General features: G+C 37.3%; 1 protein-coding gene across 12 annotated transcripts in view; it reads left to right on the forward strand.

Annotated features, from left to right (window-relative positions):
* Positions 1–17,652, forward strand: part of Arms (Ankyrin repeat-rich membrane spanning) — a 265,557-nt gene that overhangs the window by 126,717 nt on the left and 121,188 nt on the right. For all 12 annotated transcript variants that reach the window (XM_083130254.1, XM_083130251.1, XM_083130243.1 and 9 more), the window contains 5 exons: positions 1,242–1,340; positions 3,202–3,399; positions 12,360–12,458; positions 13,639–13,830; positions 17,428–17,532. In XM_083130254.1, coding sequence (XP_082986380.1) covers positions 1,242–1,340; positions 3,202–3,399; positions 12,360–12,458; positions 13,639–13,830; positions 17,428–17,532 — 693 coding nt within the window. The remainder of the gene's footprint in view (positions 1–1,241; positions 1,341–3,201; positions 3,400–12,359; positions 12,459–13,638; positions 13,831–17,427; positions 17,533–17,652) is intronic.

Below are 17,652 nucleotides of genomic sequence, written 5' to 3' on the forward strand. Positions count from 1 at the left end.
CCTAGATTCCAAATTAAATTCTTAAGTGTAATATGAGTGATTATTATAGAAAAATGAGCACATATAAATTATGCAATTACGTATACTTAGGTATAATATGGCACACATATGAGAGCTGGGGGAGTGTAATTCTGTAAGGCACTCTAATATCAACCTATCTCTTATGCAATACAACCTGGACTGCCTCTGAATTTTGAACCTACATCCAGTATAATCCTCTGTAGGGTTTCTGTAATATCATCCATGTGTTTTTAATGGCCTTCCATCTCACATCTAATCACCATTTATCTTTGATGAAGAGGTTTTCTCGGGATATCAACCAGGATAGGTTTCCAAAGATTAGAGAGCTAATGTCACTCTCACCTTCAGAGATTGATCACTTCAATTAGCTCTCGAAAGTTCAGAAGCCTATCTAGAAATCACCTGGTTGATATACCGAGAAAAACTCTTCATCATCTGCTGCCAGGAAAGCTTCAAGTATTATTTGCTATTCATCTTGATTGTTGCAACTAGCCAAAAGTGGCAGACAAGTGACACAAAATAACCAAATGCAAACACACAAAGAAATGAGAGCTGGAATTTTCATAGTTGCATCTCAGATATTTGGCACCTTACCTTGGATGCATTATTCTTTACTGAATATAAGCAAACACACTGCACCAGTTTTTTTTTCTGTGGATAATCTAACTTCTGCCATGGTATTGTGGTGCCACTGGGAGTCAGCTTCTGAAATATACAAACAACAAACAAAAGCCTTGTGCCATGAGTGAAACATAATAGGTCGTTCTCATCGCTTTCTATCGGGCATTTTCAGCTTGTTAGATTTTTGCTTCTTACTTTGTAGCCACTCCGTATATTACCAAATAAATAATAAAAATAAGTTACGAAATTTGACACAATATATGATGCCATCCAGTGTAATAGCAATTGACCTATAGGGCAACTGAAAAGTAGCAGCCCAGCGAACCATCCCTATGAAATAAACAAGGTAATGGTCTCAAAGATGAGAGTCTGTAGCACATTTGCTTGAAGCAAGGAGTGAAAGCACCCCCCAAATTTTAGTTGTCAATTAGAAGTTAATATAAGTGTTTTGGAAGATGTGCGTATATTTAACATATTTAGTGAGGACAGGAGTGTAATCAGTATAAATTGTGTTCTTGTATTATTCAGTGTGTGCCCAAAAATACAAAAAGTTTTGTAGGCATGATGTATACTAATAGAGTATTTTACTTTTAATTTAGGATAATTGGACTGCATTACTTTGTGCAGCTAAAGAAGGACATACTGCTGTATGTGCTGAGCTTATTGAGCATGGAGCCAACATAGAACAAAGGGATATGGTAAGTAGATGAATTCTGGAGTAGATGTAGTTCATTGAAGTAGTGACACAGTTGATAAGAGATGTTGATTGAGAAGAGTTAGTTCCGTACACTTTGCAAGAACAGACAAAGCTAGTGCCCAATAACATGTAAAACAATTTTCTTAAAGAGGATCCTGCGTAACAGTCATAAAATCATTGAAAATATTAAGTACAAAAAACTCCAAATCCCAGACATTTAGCCATCGCCTTTCCAGACAGGAAATACCTAGAAACATCTGAGGAATGATTTGTCAAACATTGCCGAGCTCCCTTGATCGCCATCGTTGTAAACAGGTGTAAACAATCGCAATCAAGGAAGAGACTACAGGTAACTGAGTCGGCATTATAGAGTAAATTCGATTGGGATAAATGTCTGGGGAGGATGGGGGGTCGGTGGTCAGTCAGTTACGAGCATTACATGCAGAGGCAGAAGTACGATTAGAGGAAGAATGTGTTAATGCAAGTCACAAGTCAGACTCTTTGTAGTCACGACTATAACCATACTTCGCAGAACTTCAGCAGCTATACAGAGACAGGTATACCATTTTCCTTTAGCCATGCTGATCCAGTCTTTAGGGGTTTGAAACACAAGTGTTGTGTTATAGCAAGTTGCTCCATAATCAAGGATGAATGATCAGTGAGCTATATCAACCCAGTTCAATCCGAAAAGTATGTTACACCTGTTCAGTGAAACCCCGATATTATATTCTCAGATTTTGCATTTTCACCTTGTTGTAACCTTGAAAATTGAAAAATTGAGTTTCTATTGGCTTTTGTAAGTATGCTGTTTTCAAGAAGAACTGTAGATAAAGACATCCATCTCTAGTTCTTTTTTTTCTTCCCATACAACTAAGTACAGGATCATTTATTTCAAGCAAGTGCCTTTATGTATATGCTTTGATACTATGAATAATATATAATCTTGCTTAAAGTATACAATAGTGATACATTTAAACAGTAGTGCATGTGTGGCCACAGGTCAAGAAAATATTATAGTTTTACACTCTTGTTCTGATAAAACTACAAACCTGATTTCGTAACATGGACAATTGCTAGAGGCACACATTTTTGGTAAATAAAACAAAATTTCGGTACAAAAACAGTGTCAGTTTCGGGTTCAAAAGCAGTGAAGTAAAATAAAATTTCACTGTTATAGCGGTGAAAAAGCGGTATATAAAATTACATTTTGGTTTTAAAATTGTGAATATAATCCCAAATTTGATTTAAAAACTGCACTTACTACACAAAATAAACATATCCCTTCTAATAACACATGTATGTTGTTACCAGAATATAAAGTTTATTCCTGTATAAAGGGGTCTATTTTTGCTTGTCAAATATTTACAGCAGAATTAATCAATTTCCCGTGAATTGCATAACTCTCAGGATAATTCTGACTTCAAAAAATGTCATGTCGGTAAATGAACTAAATTTTGTGTTTAAGAGTCTACTTCACATTTTGCAGTTCGTTTTGCATTATTTCATGATAAAACAGGGTAGGAAAATGCACCTCACATTTTTCAGAATCATGAAACATTAACATTACAATGTGTTATTTCAAATTTTGTTTTTTCGTCAAAAACGAAATATGCATGCCTCTAACAATTGCAAATAATATCTCTGTTTCTGATCTTCTCTTTTGCCCTTATTTATCTTCTCTCAAGGTTACGTTTCCTCTTGTTATAAAGAGAGAGGGAGGGGAGAAAGAGATTCAATCTCTTGCTTACCTTCTCCCTCTCTTTCATTCTCCTTCTCCCTTTCTCATCTCCTCACCATCACTATCTCCCTGCTCACCCTCTTTTTCTCTCGTCTACTCATTCTTTGTGTTAATCTTGTTTCAGGGTGGATGGACAGCTTTAATGTGGTGTTCGTACAAAGGTCACCTGAATGTTGTGAAGTTATTTTTGGAACACAAAGTTGATGTTAATGCACACGGAAATTATCACATCTCTTCACTCTCATGGGCTGCTGGTCGGGGCCATGTTGACATAGTGAAGGAACTCCTGAAATCTGGTGCTAAAGTAAATGTTGGCGACAAGGTGAGCAAATTTTTAGTACTATTAGGGACTGAACAGATAAATTTATGTACCAGTAATCCAAATAATTTTATGATCCATGTAGCCTGTAATTTAATGTAAAATTCTGTTATTTTGTTAATGTTTGTGTGAATATTAACGTGCAATCCATACACCATGTTTTTAAAGTAAATATCCAAGTATGCAGTTTCTTTTATATATTGTAATCATTGTAATCACCTGAAACATATATTAAGAAGGTTATATTCTTCAACAAATATTTGTAATACTTGTATGTTGGATCAGCAGAATATTATTTATCAGCAGGAAACTGATTAATATGTACTAAAAAAATGTTAATATATTGGATGTAAATATATATTTAGTTATTTTAATGAAAATAGAGAAAGAAATATGGACATACAAGTGTGAAATATGACATTTTCATGAAGCAAGGGACTTGCCTAACTAAATAAAATGCAAATTATAGCTTTCCTGGCACCGTGATTCGAACAACTGTTCTTGGGTTACCAGCCAGGTTAAATTGGAGTTGGCTTCCAACGTTTCGAGGGCATACATTGCTCTCATCTTCAGGGAATGGAGAAATGGAGACCAGTGTAGGTTAATATACGTGACTATAATGTGGCGGAGTTTGGATTCTGTCTTCCTATTGGCTCTCTTGATCCTGGTGTTCTCATTGGCTGGTGTCTTGTTTTTACGGAGGAGTGGGTTTCAGGTGTGACTGAACTGGAGTCCCACGTCCCTGTTGAGATTGGTGCTTTCCCGTAATATGGCTATGGCTTCCTTTACCTGTCGATCCCAGTAACCGGCACATTTGGCTATTACAAAAATACGTTATAGTATTCAAATTGTCTACTTACGCAAGTGAGTATGTATTCTTACGTGGACGACGTTTCGGAAGCTTTACTGCTTCCTTCCTCAGGTTGTCGTTTTCAGCTCGGAATATATTAATAAGGCATCGGAACATTCAAGTAGGGTCAAATCGAATGTTTATTTAAACTTTTTCATAAGGGCTGAGAGGTTATGCAATAATGCCGTAGAAAAAGAAAAGGAAATATCGTGGATAATAGAGGTAGGAATGAAGAATGGATTTTCCGAATATGAAATGAACGTGTTAGCTAGGAGAGCAAGGAAGAATATTTCAAAGGGGAACCCCGATTCTGATAGCAGGTTGGAAAAGGAGAAAAATGAGGAGGGAGATTTGGATAGTAAAGTTAATTATGTTGGGATACCGTATTGTAAAGGGCTCACGGAGAAAATTGAAAAAACAGTGAAAAAGTATGGTGTGAAATGCGGGACGAGAGCACCTAGAAATATTGAAAAGCATTTCACGGATTATAAGAGGGGGGTAAAAATTCGAGATAACCTTGATGAACAAAAAGGGGTATATAGGATTGAATGCAATTGTGGGATGGAATATATTGGACAAACTGGCCGGAGCATGCGTATTAGATGGGGTGAACATGATAAGAACATCAAAGAAAAGGATCCGAAAACGGGGCTGGCGGAGCATATTATAAACAGTGGGCATAGAATAATAAAAAGAGGGGTTATCAAAAAAAGTAATAGTAAATTGGATAGGAATGTGTACGAAACGGCATTCATATGCGCGGGACACGGAAATAAACTGAACCGGGACGAGGGCAATTTAGATGACATATGGATTAGCTTTTTTAAAAAATGGGACAAGGTGAATAGTAAAAGGGCCCCGATGGGCTTCCATGTCACATCGGAGGTAAGGAAAGCAGCCGAGGTGGAACGGGAATTTTCCTTGGATTGGTGAAGAGGGGAAGGGGAAAAAAAGAGGGGAGGGATCTTTCGTGGAAGGGGAAGTACTACTCCTATGCGCGGCGCCATCTGCCCGCTCGCTTCACCTTGACAGGGAGTTTAGACTCTCAACGGCCACTCAAGTTTACCGTAGCGGTAGTTTTTACATGTTTTATTGTGTGTTTTAACGGGGTTTTTAGCAAAGAGGTTTTAATTCTGTATAGGTCAGACACTATGAAGTGTTTTTAACCCAAACCTTTTACCCAGTATCCTTACATGACACTTCTCTGACATGGCTTGATATTCCGAGCTGAAAACGACAACCTGAGGAAGGAAGCAGTAAAGCTTCCGAAACGTCGTCCACGTAAGAATACATACTCACTTGCGTAAGTAGACAATTTGAATACTATAACGTATTTTTGTTATTGATAGTGAGTAACACGCACGTAACCAATATGCTATTGACCTCCGTTACGGGGAGAAAAGTGCGTACATTCGAGAAGTTGAGGATAAGACTTAATAAAACTTTGATTAGGATAGGCTTTTTTAAACAATGTAAGAGAATGGGGGTTTTGCCAGGATTTTTAAAATGGGGATATCAACCTTTAAGCAATAACTGTCGTTCACAAAAATTAGAATTGCAACATAAAATGTTAGGGAAATGCATAAGGGAGGCTTACGGGCAGGTGGATAGACTGAACTATGAATGTTATAATTTACATTTGGAGATAGGGAAAAAACTCGACGATTTGACATGGAGGCGCATCGAAGAGCGGCATTTTAGAACCATCGAAAAGGCAAAAATTAAAGATTTAGAAACCATAAGGAGAAAAACTGTAAAATTAGGCATCGGTAAGCAGACCAATAAAACTAAAATTTGTGAGTGTAATATCGATAATAAGGGCGAAAACTTTTTAAATCTGACAAAATTAGACCCCCCGAAAGCTTTGGGTGATATGTTGAGCAGGGGGCATAAATTCGCTGTAAAGAACGAACGGTTTGTGAAAGAGGAGTTTGTTATCGCCACGGAGAAAATTATCGGGAAGATAGACGACAAAGAGGATAAGTCCAAAGTCAGGCAGAGTGTACGTGAGATTATTGATGAACACGTGTTGAGTCAAATTAGGAGAGGGTGTGTTTCCAGGGGTGGGAATAGAACGCAAAAAGAGAAAAATGACCGGAGAATCAGGGATGATTTAAACACTGTGAAAAAATGGGCCAAAGACAATAATGTGTACCTCATTCGATCTGACAAAGAAAATAAGATGGTAATAATGGAAAAAGACGTATATCAAAGTAAGTTAGAAGAATGCTTTCTAAATAATGATTTCGAAATGGTTAATGGGAACCCAATTAGTAAAATTAGAAATGAGATTAGACGTGGGATAGAAACCAGCATAACCTTAGGCAGCGGTGAAAAGAAGAAGCTCATTAAAGAAGTGAAGGAGGGGAATATCCCCACAGCATTCGGCATTCCAAAAACGCACAAGGCACTGATCCCACTTAGACCAATAATCCCCACCTATGAACACCCAGGGTATGGGTTGGCGAAGGAATTAATTAAAAGAATGAAGAAGATTAATGTTAATACTCAGTATAGCGTAAAAAACTCCTTTGAGGTAAAAATGTCAATTGAAAATTTAGAAATAGAGAGTGATGACCAAATTAGCAGCTTTGATGTAACAAATTTGTACCCTAGTGTACCGAGGGAGAAAGCCGGTGACTGCCTTCAAAGATGGCTATTGGACCATGGCGTAGATATATTGGTAGCATGGGAATATGTCAGGTGGTTTTTTCTTGTAACCGGGTACAATTATTTCCGCGTAAACGATAAGATTTTTCGACAGAAAGAAGGGTTAGCGATGGGTAACCCAATATCGGGTTTTGCGGCAAACATTTTCTTGCATTACTTAGAAAAAGAGGTTATGGAAAGGGTGGGAGTAAACATAAAATATTACTGTAGGTATGTGGACGATATCCTTGTAGTTGGAAAAGAAAAAGATCTTAACACTGTTTTTGCGGAGTTAGGAAAACAAGAAGACAGAATAAGCTTCACTAGGGAGAATTCGGTAGAAGGTAAAATTAACTACCTGGACCTAAGGATTACCAAAATCGAAAAGGGGATAAAAACAGGGGTGTTTCATAAACCCCTGGCAGGCAGTCTTTATATTAATAAGGCATCGGAACATTCAAGTAGGGTCAAATCGAATGTTTATTTAAACTTTTTCATAAGGGCTGAGAGGTTATGCAATAATGCCGTAGAAAAAGAAAAGGAAATATCGTGGATAATAGAGGTAGGAATGAAGAATGGATTTTCCGAATATGAAATGAACGTGTTAGCTAGGAGAGCAAGGAAGAATATTTCAAAGGGGAACCCCGATTCTGATAGCAGGTTGGAAAAGGAGAAAAATGAGGAGGGAGATTTGGATAGTAAAGTTAATTATGTTGGGATACCGTATTGTAAAGGGCTCACGGAGAAAATTGAAAAAACAGTGAAAAAGTATGGTGTGAAATGCGGGACGAGAGCACCTAGAAATATTGAAAAGCATTTCACGGATTATAAGAGGGGGGTAAAAATTCGAGATAACCTTGATGAACAAAAAGGGGTATATAGGATTGAATGCAATTGTGGGATGGAATATATTGGACAAACTGGCCGGAGCATGCGTATTAGATGGGGTGAACATGATAAGAACATCAAAGAAAAGGATCCGAAAACGGGGCTGGCGGAGCATATTATAAACAGTGGGCATAGAATAATAAAAAGAGGGGTTATCAAAAAAAGTAATAGTAAATTGGATAGGAATGTGTACGAAACGGCATTCATATGCGCGGGACACGGAAATAAACTGAACCGGGACGAGGGCAATTTAGATGACATATGGATTAGCTTTTTTAAAAAATGGGACAAGGTGAATAGTAAAAGGGCCCCGATGGGCTTCCATGTCACATCGGAGGTAAGGAAAGCAGCCGAGGTGGAACGGGAATTTTCCTTGGATTGGTGAAGAGGGGAAGGGGAAAAAAAGAGGGGAGGGATCTCTCGTGGAAGGGGAAGTACTACTCCTATGCGCGGCGCCATCTGCCCGCTCGCTTCACCTTGACAGGGAGTTTAGACTCTCAACGGCCACTCAAGTTTACCGTAGCGGTAGTTTTTACATGTTTTATTGTGTGTTTTAACGGGGTTTTTAGCAAAGAGGTTTTAATTCTGTATAGGTCAGACACTATGAAGTGTTTTTAACCCAAACCTTTTACCCAGTATCCTTACATGACACTTCTCTGAAATGGCTTGATATTCCGAGCTGAAAACGACAACCTGAGGAAGGAAGCAGTAAAGCTTCCGAAACGTCGTCCACGTAAGAATACATACTCACTTGCGTAAGTAGACAATTTGAATACTATAACGTATTTTTGTTATTGATAGTGAGTAACACGCACGTAACCAATATGCTATTTGGCTATTATTCTGTGTCAAATAAAATTCTGTGTCACTCGGTGATTCTGTGTTCTGCAAGTCCTGACTTTTCCGGTTGGAATAATCGGATATTACGTTGATGTTTATTCTGCCGCTGCTGAGTGGTGCATCCCGTTGGGCATATGTATGGTGTCCCACACTCGCAGGGTATTCGGTATACTCCTGGAATACGGAGTTCCAGGTCATCTTTGACTGAAGGGAGTAGGGCCTTGGTTTTCAGTGGCAGTCTTTGAATAGTCTTCACCTTGTGCCTGGCTAGAATCTGCTTAACTTCCCAGAGGTGTGTCCTACGAATGGTAAAACTGTTACAGTGGGGCGTTCCTGTCCTGTGTTGCTACTGTGCAGTGTAGTATCGGTCCTTGTAAGGGCCTCGTTCTCATATTCGGCTTCTCTTGGCTGTGAAGAACCGGCCCTTCTAAGGACCACACTTTTGTCCGGGCTTGGTCTCTGCGGAAATGAAACTGCCTTGTTGATCACCCTGTTGATATCTCTGATGTGGTGTCCATTCTGCGGTAGACTGGTTCTGAGGTGAGTGAATTCTGATTGTAGATTCTCCTAATCAGAAACTGTTACTGCCCTGTGGGATACTGTGTTCACAACGGCGAGGTTTTGTGATGAAAGATATTGGCATTTAGGTACAGGTCAGTGTGGGTGGGTTTTCTGTACACACTATGTCCGAGGGTGTCATCTGGTTTGCAGCAGATTAGGTTGTCCAGGAATGGGACATCTTCTTCTATCTCCAAATAAAATTCATTAGGCTTACATGACATTAATTATAATGCAAAATGTGTTTCATTTTTGTTACTGAAACAATTGATTACCAAACTTTCTTTCAAGTACTGAAACGTAAATTTCCTCCTGTTGACTCTTATCTATTTATTTATTTCTTGTTTGGGATGGCAAAATTAAGAAACAAGTCTTTTCTTCCACTTAACCATGTAAGGACGTTAATATTGAGTGAAACTGTGTTTAATATTGCATGAAGTAATGGTCATATGTTTAAAATGTGCAATGAATTTCACCACGAAAGCTTGAGGTTGCATTCTCTATTGTTAACAAGAATGGTAGAATAACAGATGCATTGTCTAATGTCAAGATTTAAAACAAACAGAATACAGGCAAACAATATAAAATATATGTAGGAAAATGTTTGAAAATATGGAAAATAAAAATAGCATTTTTGGAGCTTACATGCCACAATTCACGAAGATAATACAAAATTACGTTGATTTTAGAATTACTTGAGGATATGTATTTACATATAAATCCACTCCCTGGTTATCAATATTGGTAAATTTCAATACTTTATTGGTATACATCCCTAATTGTTGTTTTTCTCTGTTGCTGTGTGTGTATGTAAATTGTTATATTCTCCACTTTTGAATTTGCCTGCATCCACAAGGCATCCGAGAAGTCCCTACACCCCTAGATTATATTACACAGTATATTCAGTGTGTGAATATTTAATAACCACAAAAACAAAATCATTCAGAAGCAACAGAATACTGGCCAATTTTCAACATGGTTGCAAGCAGCATACATGCATACATACAGGGACTTCTCAGACATACTGTACAATAAACAACATTGTATTAAAAAAAAATCCTATATACAGTGCTCGCAAAATCTTCTTCAGAGCTAGGCGCCAGCTCTGAAAATCAGGCGCCAAGAAACCACCTACTAGTAATTGTGCATACTATAGTGGAACCACAAGCAAAAAAGTCTGCGCAGACCCGCGACTCCTGTGCACCGCACTCCCACGTGGAGGGAGTCACCAAGCTGAAACTTTAGTCGACCTGGTGACCGGGATTTTTCGAGCCCTGCCTATATATAAGTAATTTTTTGGACAATATGTTATAACTAGACGTCGGATTTTTAGGTTCTAAAATAGACTAAAAATCCTAAAATAGGTTCTAAAAACCTTAAATTAGGCTAAAAAAATCCTGAAATAGGTTCCAAAAAGACTTAATTTGGTACAAAATTCCTGAAAAATACTAATTAGATACAATCGTTAAAAACAAAATTTCATAAGAACCGTAATAACCCAATATTAATTTTCTAAACAAATTTTCATTTCATTATATCATTTTCAAAATTATCTACAAATTATTGTAATAGTGCACTTGTGCTGTTAGAAAAAGTTACTTGTTGATATGAAAAATGAATTACATATGTATAATTTGCTGCACAATATCAGGGTGGCTACTCACTTGGAATTCCTTGAATTCCAGGAATTACACGTGAATTATTGGCTCTGGAAATTATTCATGAATTTTGGCAAGGCATGAAATAAGGTAAAAATGGATGTTTTCTCTATTCCATTTTTTTCTCCGTAGAGGTGAAAAATTGCAACTTTTATTAATCCATATCCCATTAAATTTATACATGTTTATAAATGCCCTGAGGCAAGTTTCTCTCAGTTTAGAGTTTATTTCATTCATTTTTTTGAGAATGAAAAAGAAAGCTACACAGAAAATAAAACAAAATTTTCTCAATCCGTTTACTTTGTTAGTGTATTTTACAGAACAATCTATCTGACAAACGGAAGATTAATACAAAATAATATATCTTGAAGTTGATTAGGTAAATTTTTTGTTACATTTGGATCATACAAACCTTTTATATTGTCAATATTTTTTTGTATGGAACGGAGGGTGAGAGTCGGTAAAACGTAAGGTTGGAATAGAGAGAACATCTGCTTGTATCCTTGAATTTTTGGAAAGTTCACCTTGAAAACCTGAATTTTATCATGGTCCTAGTGACCACTATGAATCTTTTTGCGTTATTAACACTCAAACTTACATGTTTCGTCTGTGAGGATCATTTCATATGCTGAAAATTATCTTTCAACAGAAACATAGTCAGTAGTGGTAATTTGAATGCTGAAATATTACTTCGCAAGGCGTGAATGCCAAAAGGACCAAATTGGCACAAAAGTGAGCAAGGCCACACAGATCAGAAGTTTGCACTTGGGACTGTGCAGGCAGTAGAGATGATTGGGTGCCAAAACTGAGAAAGGAGGGGGGGGGCAATGACAGTTTACTTTATCTTAGTAGGCAAGGCTTAGCATTAAGAGTCTATAGTGCAGGGGTAAAAAGTAGGGGGGGGGGAACTGTCCTCCACTGTCTGCAGGTAACAGTGAGGTCAGAAATTTTTGTTTTGTTTTAAAGCTTTGATAAACATCATATACTTGGAGGGAAGGAAATCGACAGAAAACATGTTTCAAACAGGCCAGTCATTGAATTATTTCGCCACCAAACCTAGTAAATACCTCTGTGAGATATAAAAATCCTGTAAAACCTAAAAAATATATAAAAACCTAAAAAAAGGTTTAATTTAGGCACATAAACCTAAAATAGGTTCTAACAAGCAAGATAGGTTATTTTAGGCACTATAAAACTTAGTCATTTGTTTCGTTTTTTATGAAACGCCGATATAACTTATTTCTTATTTACCTGCAAAGGAAGAAATAGGTTAAAAACCTAAAATCCAAGGTCTAGTTATAACCGTGGATGTGCATGATGAATATTGTCTTTTTAATATTAAGATAAGTATTTGACTTGTTTTTTGAACATACATATTAAATTAATTTATGTTCGCAATATTGTATTAATTTGTAGCTGAAAATGAGTAAACATTTCATGATAACATTTTAGAATACCTTTCAGTAATCCAGTCTTGGTCACCAACCCCAGATTCTCTAAACCTGTTTGTTTTTTCACAGTATGGAACTACACCTTTAATATGGGCTTGTAGGAGGGGCAATACAGAGATTGTAGACTGCCTTCTAAATGCAGGAGCAAATGTTGACAGTACTGGAATGGTAAGCAACTTGATTTTTATTGTACCAGGTTTTTTTTTTTTTTTTTTTTTTTTTTTTTTTTTTTTTTTTTTTTTGGTAGTAGTAGTATGTTTTGTTAACTCAGTTCATTTGATTAGTATGTGTGTAGACTGGAGTGGAAAGAAAGTTTCACTCATCACTTTGGCATGAAACCTGTATGTCATGTGTATTATGGCCAGCTAACTTACTGCTTGTCCCACACCGTGGCCATGGGGTCTAAAGCAACATGCTTTGGGCTCAGACTATGGGATCCATGCAGGTTCGAGTCATCTGGAGGAAGCCTAACAACTTTTCTCCGGAGATTTCGGCCTGTAAGTGGTTGGATGATTGCCCATCTAGGGTTGGTGAGTGAGTAGAATCATTGGTTATTAATTAGATATAGTAATAGAAATGAAACATGAATGCAGTGGTAAACCAGATAACATGAGAGAACTTCACTGCATTGAGGAGGTGCTTAATTTTTTAACCATGATTTTCCTATTGATATGAGCATAATGATTGCTTTGCAATTAATGGACTGTAGGTCCATTCCTGTGCACTCTGCTCAGAGTTATTACAACAATAGTTGTGGAAATATGGAGTGCACCAGTGTACACAATCTAGACAGTGAAATTAAGTAATAACAACTTACATTTTCCATCAACTTCACAAAATTGTATTACATTTAATTTAAAGAAAAAGAATACATTATTAGCAGTTATTTGAACATTAAAAATTTGAGAAATTTAAATAATTTCTACATGTATATATTTTGCAACGATCTTCTACTTTGAAATGTACTGAAGGTTTACTTTTAGATTGTCAGGTTACTAAACATAACAAAGGGAAATCTGAACTGAAAACATGCCCTCAAAATGGAAGAACTTATTTGAAATCCAGTTACTTTCAGGGTAATGTTAACTTGCGTTGTACCAAATGTAATTAAAAGTAATTGAATGGCAAATATATAGACACTTGTAAGTTTTACATTATGAAAGTTAAACCACACTCAAGTTTCACTACAATCTGACAAACAGATTTAACACTATGTATAAGATACAGAGTGACCCAATTTATGTGTGTTTGAAGACATGTATGAACATTTCATGAAATATTGTAAATATGGTTAATGTTTATCTGAGAACTATAGGCTCTAATATTTACTTTACCCACTTATTTTCAGTATTCATGGACACCTCTTTTGGTAGCCACATTTGGAAATCATATTGATGTGGTTCATCTGTTGCTAGAGCGTCGTCCCAATGTTAACGCATTGGACAAAGATGGTTGTGCTGCCCTGACAATAGCATGCAAAGAAGGGTACCGTGATATAGCCATGGCATTGTTGAATGCAGGTGCTTACATTAACATTCAGGTAATAACCAGTGTTGAATAAATTACATAAAGATGAGCTAATACTCCATTTGAATGAATAATAACAGTGTTACAGATTCCTGTCATCCTAAGTAACCACAACGGTTGAACCAACTGCAGTTTTTATGTGGAAAAGGTTGGGTTTACATTGGTTGGCAAATTCAAGTTGGTCTTAACGTTGGGCCAATGCTTGCTCAACCATGGAAAACGAGTCAAAATCAGTTTTGAAAACTACTTTCTCCTGTTAAGACAACTTTCAAGAGTATGATGTAAAATTCTAGAGTGTAAAATAAGTGATATGTAACAGTGTTTCTTTTTTAATATATCAGTTACAGCACATACTGGAAATGTAATATTTCTTTAATGAAAGTAGAAGCTATTTTTAACTTGTAGTCGCTCACGAGTGCTTTGTGGATGAAAAAAGATATATCTGTGCTGGGAATTACTTATTGTTTGTCTGTTTAGCTGTAGCAGAAAAGAACATTCTTATAGTTCTTCTTATGAAGATGGTTCAAGATCCATACATGTAAAATAAACAATGTTATGTGCACACTAAATTCCATGAAAGGTGGAAAACTACCAACCACTACCACTTGAAGGTATCTTAAAAACAATGATACCATATGACTGAGAAAGTGCTGTGTATTTTTTTTATTTTATGCAAATAATTTGTACTGGAGTTTATATTTGCCCACAAGTTATATACAGGTATTGGACAAAATAATGGAAACACGAGTCAGAAGTGGGACATACTTTCAATGTGCCTGGTAACACTGAGCACGGCGGTAATCAACCTTCTCTTATTTGTTGCAGGTAGTATGGACTGTGCACTGACAGAGTAAGGCAGTGTGGTAGTGCATGTTGTTCAGGTGTACTGAGTGACCAGTATAGCCGACCTGACTGAGTTTGAAAGAGTTCGAATTGTTGGTGCCCGTTTCACTGGAGCATCTGTGAGCAAAACAGCGAAGTTATGCGGTGTAACACGAGGCACGGTCTCGAAAGTCATGACCGTATACACAGTGTACGGTGAAACAGGGTCTGCTAAGCACAATAGTAGTTGAAAGACGAAGCTGCAGGAAAAGGACCGCCAGACCTTGAAGCGTATTGTGACATTGCAGAAGAAAACAATGGCCACCAAAGTGACTACAGAACTTAATCAGCACCTAAACACCCCATATCATGCAAAACAGTGAGGTGGGAACTGCATCAGATGGGTATCCATGGGCGTGTTGCTATTGCCAAGCCCCTAATAACGGAGACGAATGCTTGAAGGCGACGTGCATGGTGCAACGACCACAAAACTTGGACGTTGGAGTACTGGAAACGTGTCATTTGGTCAGACGGGCCAACCTTTACCCTCTTCCCCACTACTGGTTGCGTGTTTGTATGGCAGACACCCTCGGCAGCATACGATGTTGACTGTCACTGCCCGACTGTCAAACATGGTAGCGGCTCTATTATGGTCTGGGGTGCTATATCATAGTATTCGGCAGCCTCCCTTGTCACATTACACTGTCGGGTCTCATAATCAGTGTATAGTGAACTCTTGGGTAACCAGATCCACCTAATGGTGCAAACCTTATTTCCAAACCGGAATTCCATCTTCTAGGATGATAATGCCCCCATTCATACCGCTGGCACTGTTCAACAGTGGTTTCCAGAGCATGCTGATGAGGTTCAACATCTTCCCTGGTCCGCCCAGTCCCCAGACCTGAATATTATCGAGCCTCTGTGGGCTGTGTTGGAAACCAGGGTTCGGTGTCGATTTCAACATCCTTCGTCTCTACCTGAGCTGGAGGCTGTGCTGCATGAAGAATGGCTTCAAATTCCACTCACCACCATTCAGGACTTGTATCGGTCTATTCTGTACCGAATCCAAGCTGTATTTGATGCTAAAGGTGGGCCAACACCGTATTAATACATGATGTTCCGACTTCCACAGGTGTTTCCATTATTTTGTCCAATACCTGTATATATATATATCAAAACACACAACCTATCTATGATTTAGTTTTCAGTATGTTGGCCCAATGTAAAAAACACATATTGGGCCAACGTTTGAACCACAGTCAAAATTACCATTGCCCAATGGTATGTTTTTACATTTAGCCAACAATTTCCAGTACGGTTGGGCCAATCACTTTTGCTTACTTGGGATTAATGATACCTGAACGTTAGTTGAATATATTGTATCAGTTGACGTACAATCTAGTTACCAAGGGTTCCAGGTTTGAGAATCCTTTCATAAATTAATTTGTAGGCAATCACAATTTTATCTTCATCGTTGCAACTAGACTAAAGTTGCTAAATAGCAACGTAAAAGAAGACACATACAAATATGAAAGTTAACATCTTAAATTCCTTCAGCATAGTTGCAACAATTCTCTATCACACTACCAGTTTTTCATTTAAATATAATTTTCAGTTCGACATTTTATCACAAGAACTATTTTTGCTACCAAGTTTTGAAACAGCATTAACAAATAACATACATTGGGTGCAGTTTCAGACTCTGTGAACTTATAAATCTGTTTTTTGCACGTGCAGCAAGATATTTTGTATTGCTCAGTAGTAACGTAGAATCTGAAGCCACAGTGGTGTAATTGGTATGGCATCTGACTGCCATGTGTGAGAACATAAAGCAGCTTTTGGGCTCACCCAGCCTAACCCTGCAGAGGTATAGCTGGCCAGAGCATGGTGCTGATCGCCACCTCCAACATGACTGACAGAATGTGTGTCCATCCCCCACATTCTCCTGGCATGATGGCACGATGCAAAGTACCTTTTTTAATGCAATATAAATTCTTTTCCTAAACTTATACCAATTCATCTGTGTTGGTCAGATTGTTACTGAATGCAGTATGTAGTGAACTTTGATTTATACATTAATAACATACAGCTTTTTTATTTTTGTGATGTTTTGATACCAAAAATGTGCACTTTTTTTTAGATATGTGTATTGTTGAAAAAATTTGAAAGTTTTACCACAGAAGGACCTTTCATTTTTATGTATATGAAAACAAAGTACACTAAATGTACACACACACACAATCGTGCCACCGAATCCTGACCTGAGCATGAGTATTCCTTCATCCACACCTCGTCATTAATTTCATCTAATTATCAATCATTGCCACAATTAGCCAAAAGTGGCAGAAAATTGATGCAATATAGGGATAATGCAGTGAGTTTGTTTTGGCTCTGGAATGAGATAGCGCTTGACATGGTGCAGATGTCGGCATTTTCGCCCCGTAACGTCTTGCTTATTTACGCACATATCAATTATATTTATATTGCATAACGAGTATTAACCTGTGTTATAAGAGTTGTTCAATGTTGTTCTTGCGCTATCTCGGCCCAGTGCCAAAACAAACACACTGTACAAAGCAAGGAGTATGCCAGCAGAGACAAATGCAAAGTAGAAAATGAAATTTTAATGATATGGAAGAATGTAGTGCATTTTTTTATTATTTCCCATGCTTATTCCAATGCACCTAATCAGAGAGAGATTATTAATGTTTTTAATTAGATTAAGATTAAAATGACCAGATTTTCTTTCAATGTCTGTTTTGATTTTCTATTTCGTTTTCTATTATAGGATCGTGGGGGAGATACAAATCTTATTCATGCAGTAAAAGGAAGTCACAGAGGAGTAGTGGAAGCTTTAATCAAGAAATACGCTGATGTGAACATTACAGGAAAGGTATGACATGATTTCTTTATTACATGTAAATGTTTTTTTCAGAATGAAATATGACTGAAAAGTTATATTCCTAACAGAGTGTTTCAAAGCTAAGTAGGCAAATATTTTCCATAAGTATTG

The sequence above is a fragment of the Lepisma saccharinum genome, chromosome 1 (genome assembly GCF_977018435.1).
Source record: "Lepisma saccharinum chromosome 1, izLepSacc3.1, whole genome shotgun sequence".
NCBI lineage: Eukaryota > Metazoa > Arthropoda > Insecta > Zygentoma > Lepismatidae > Lepisma > Lepisma saccharinum.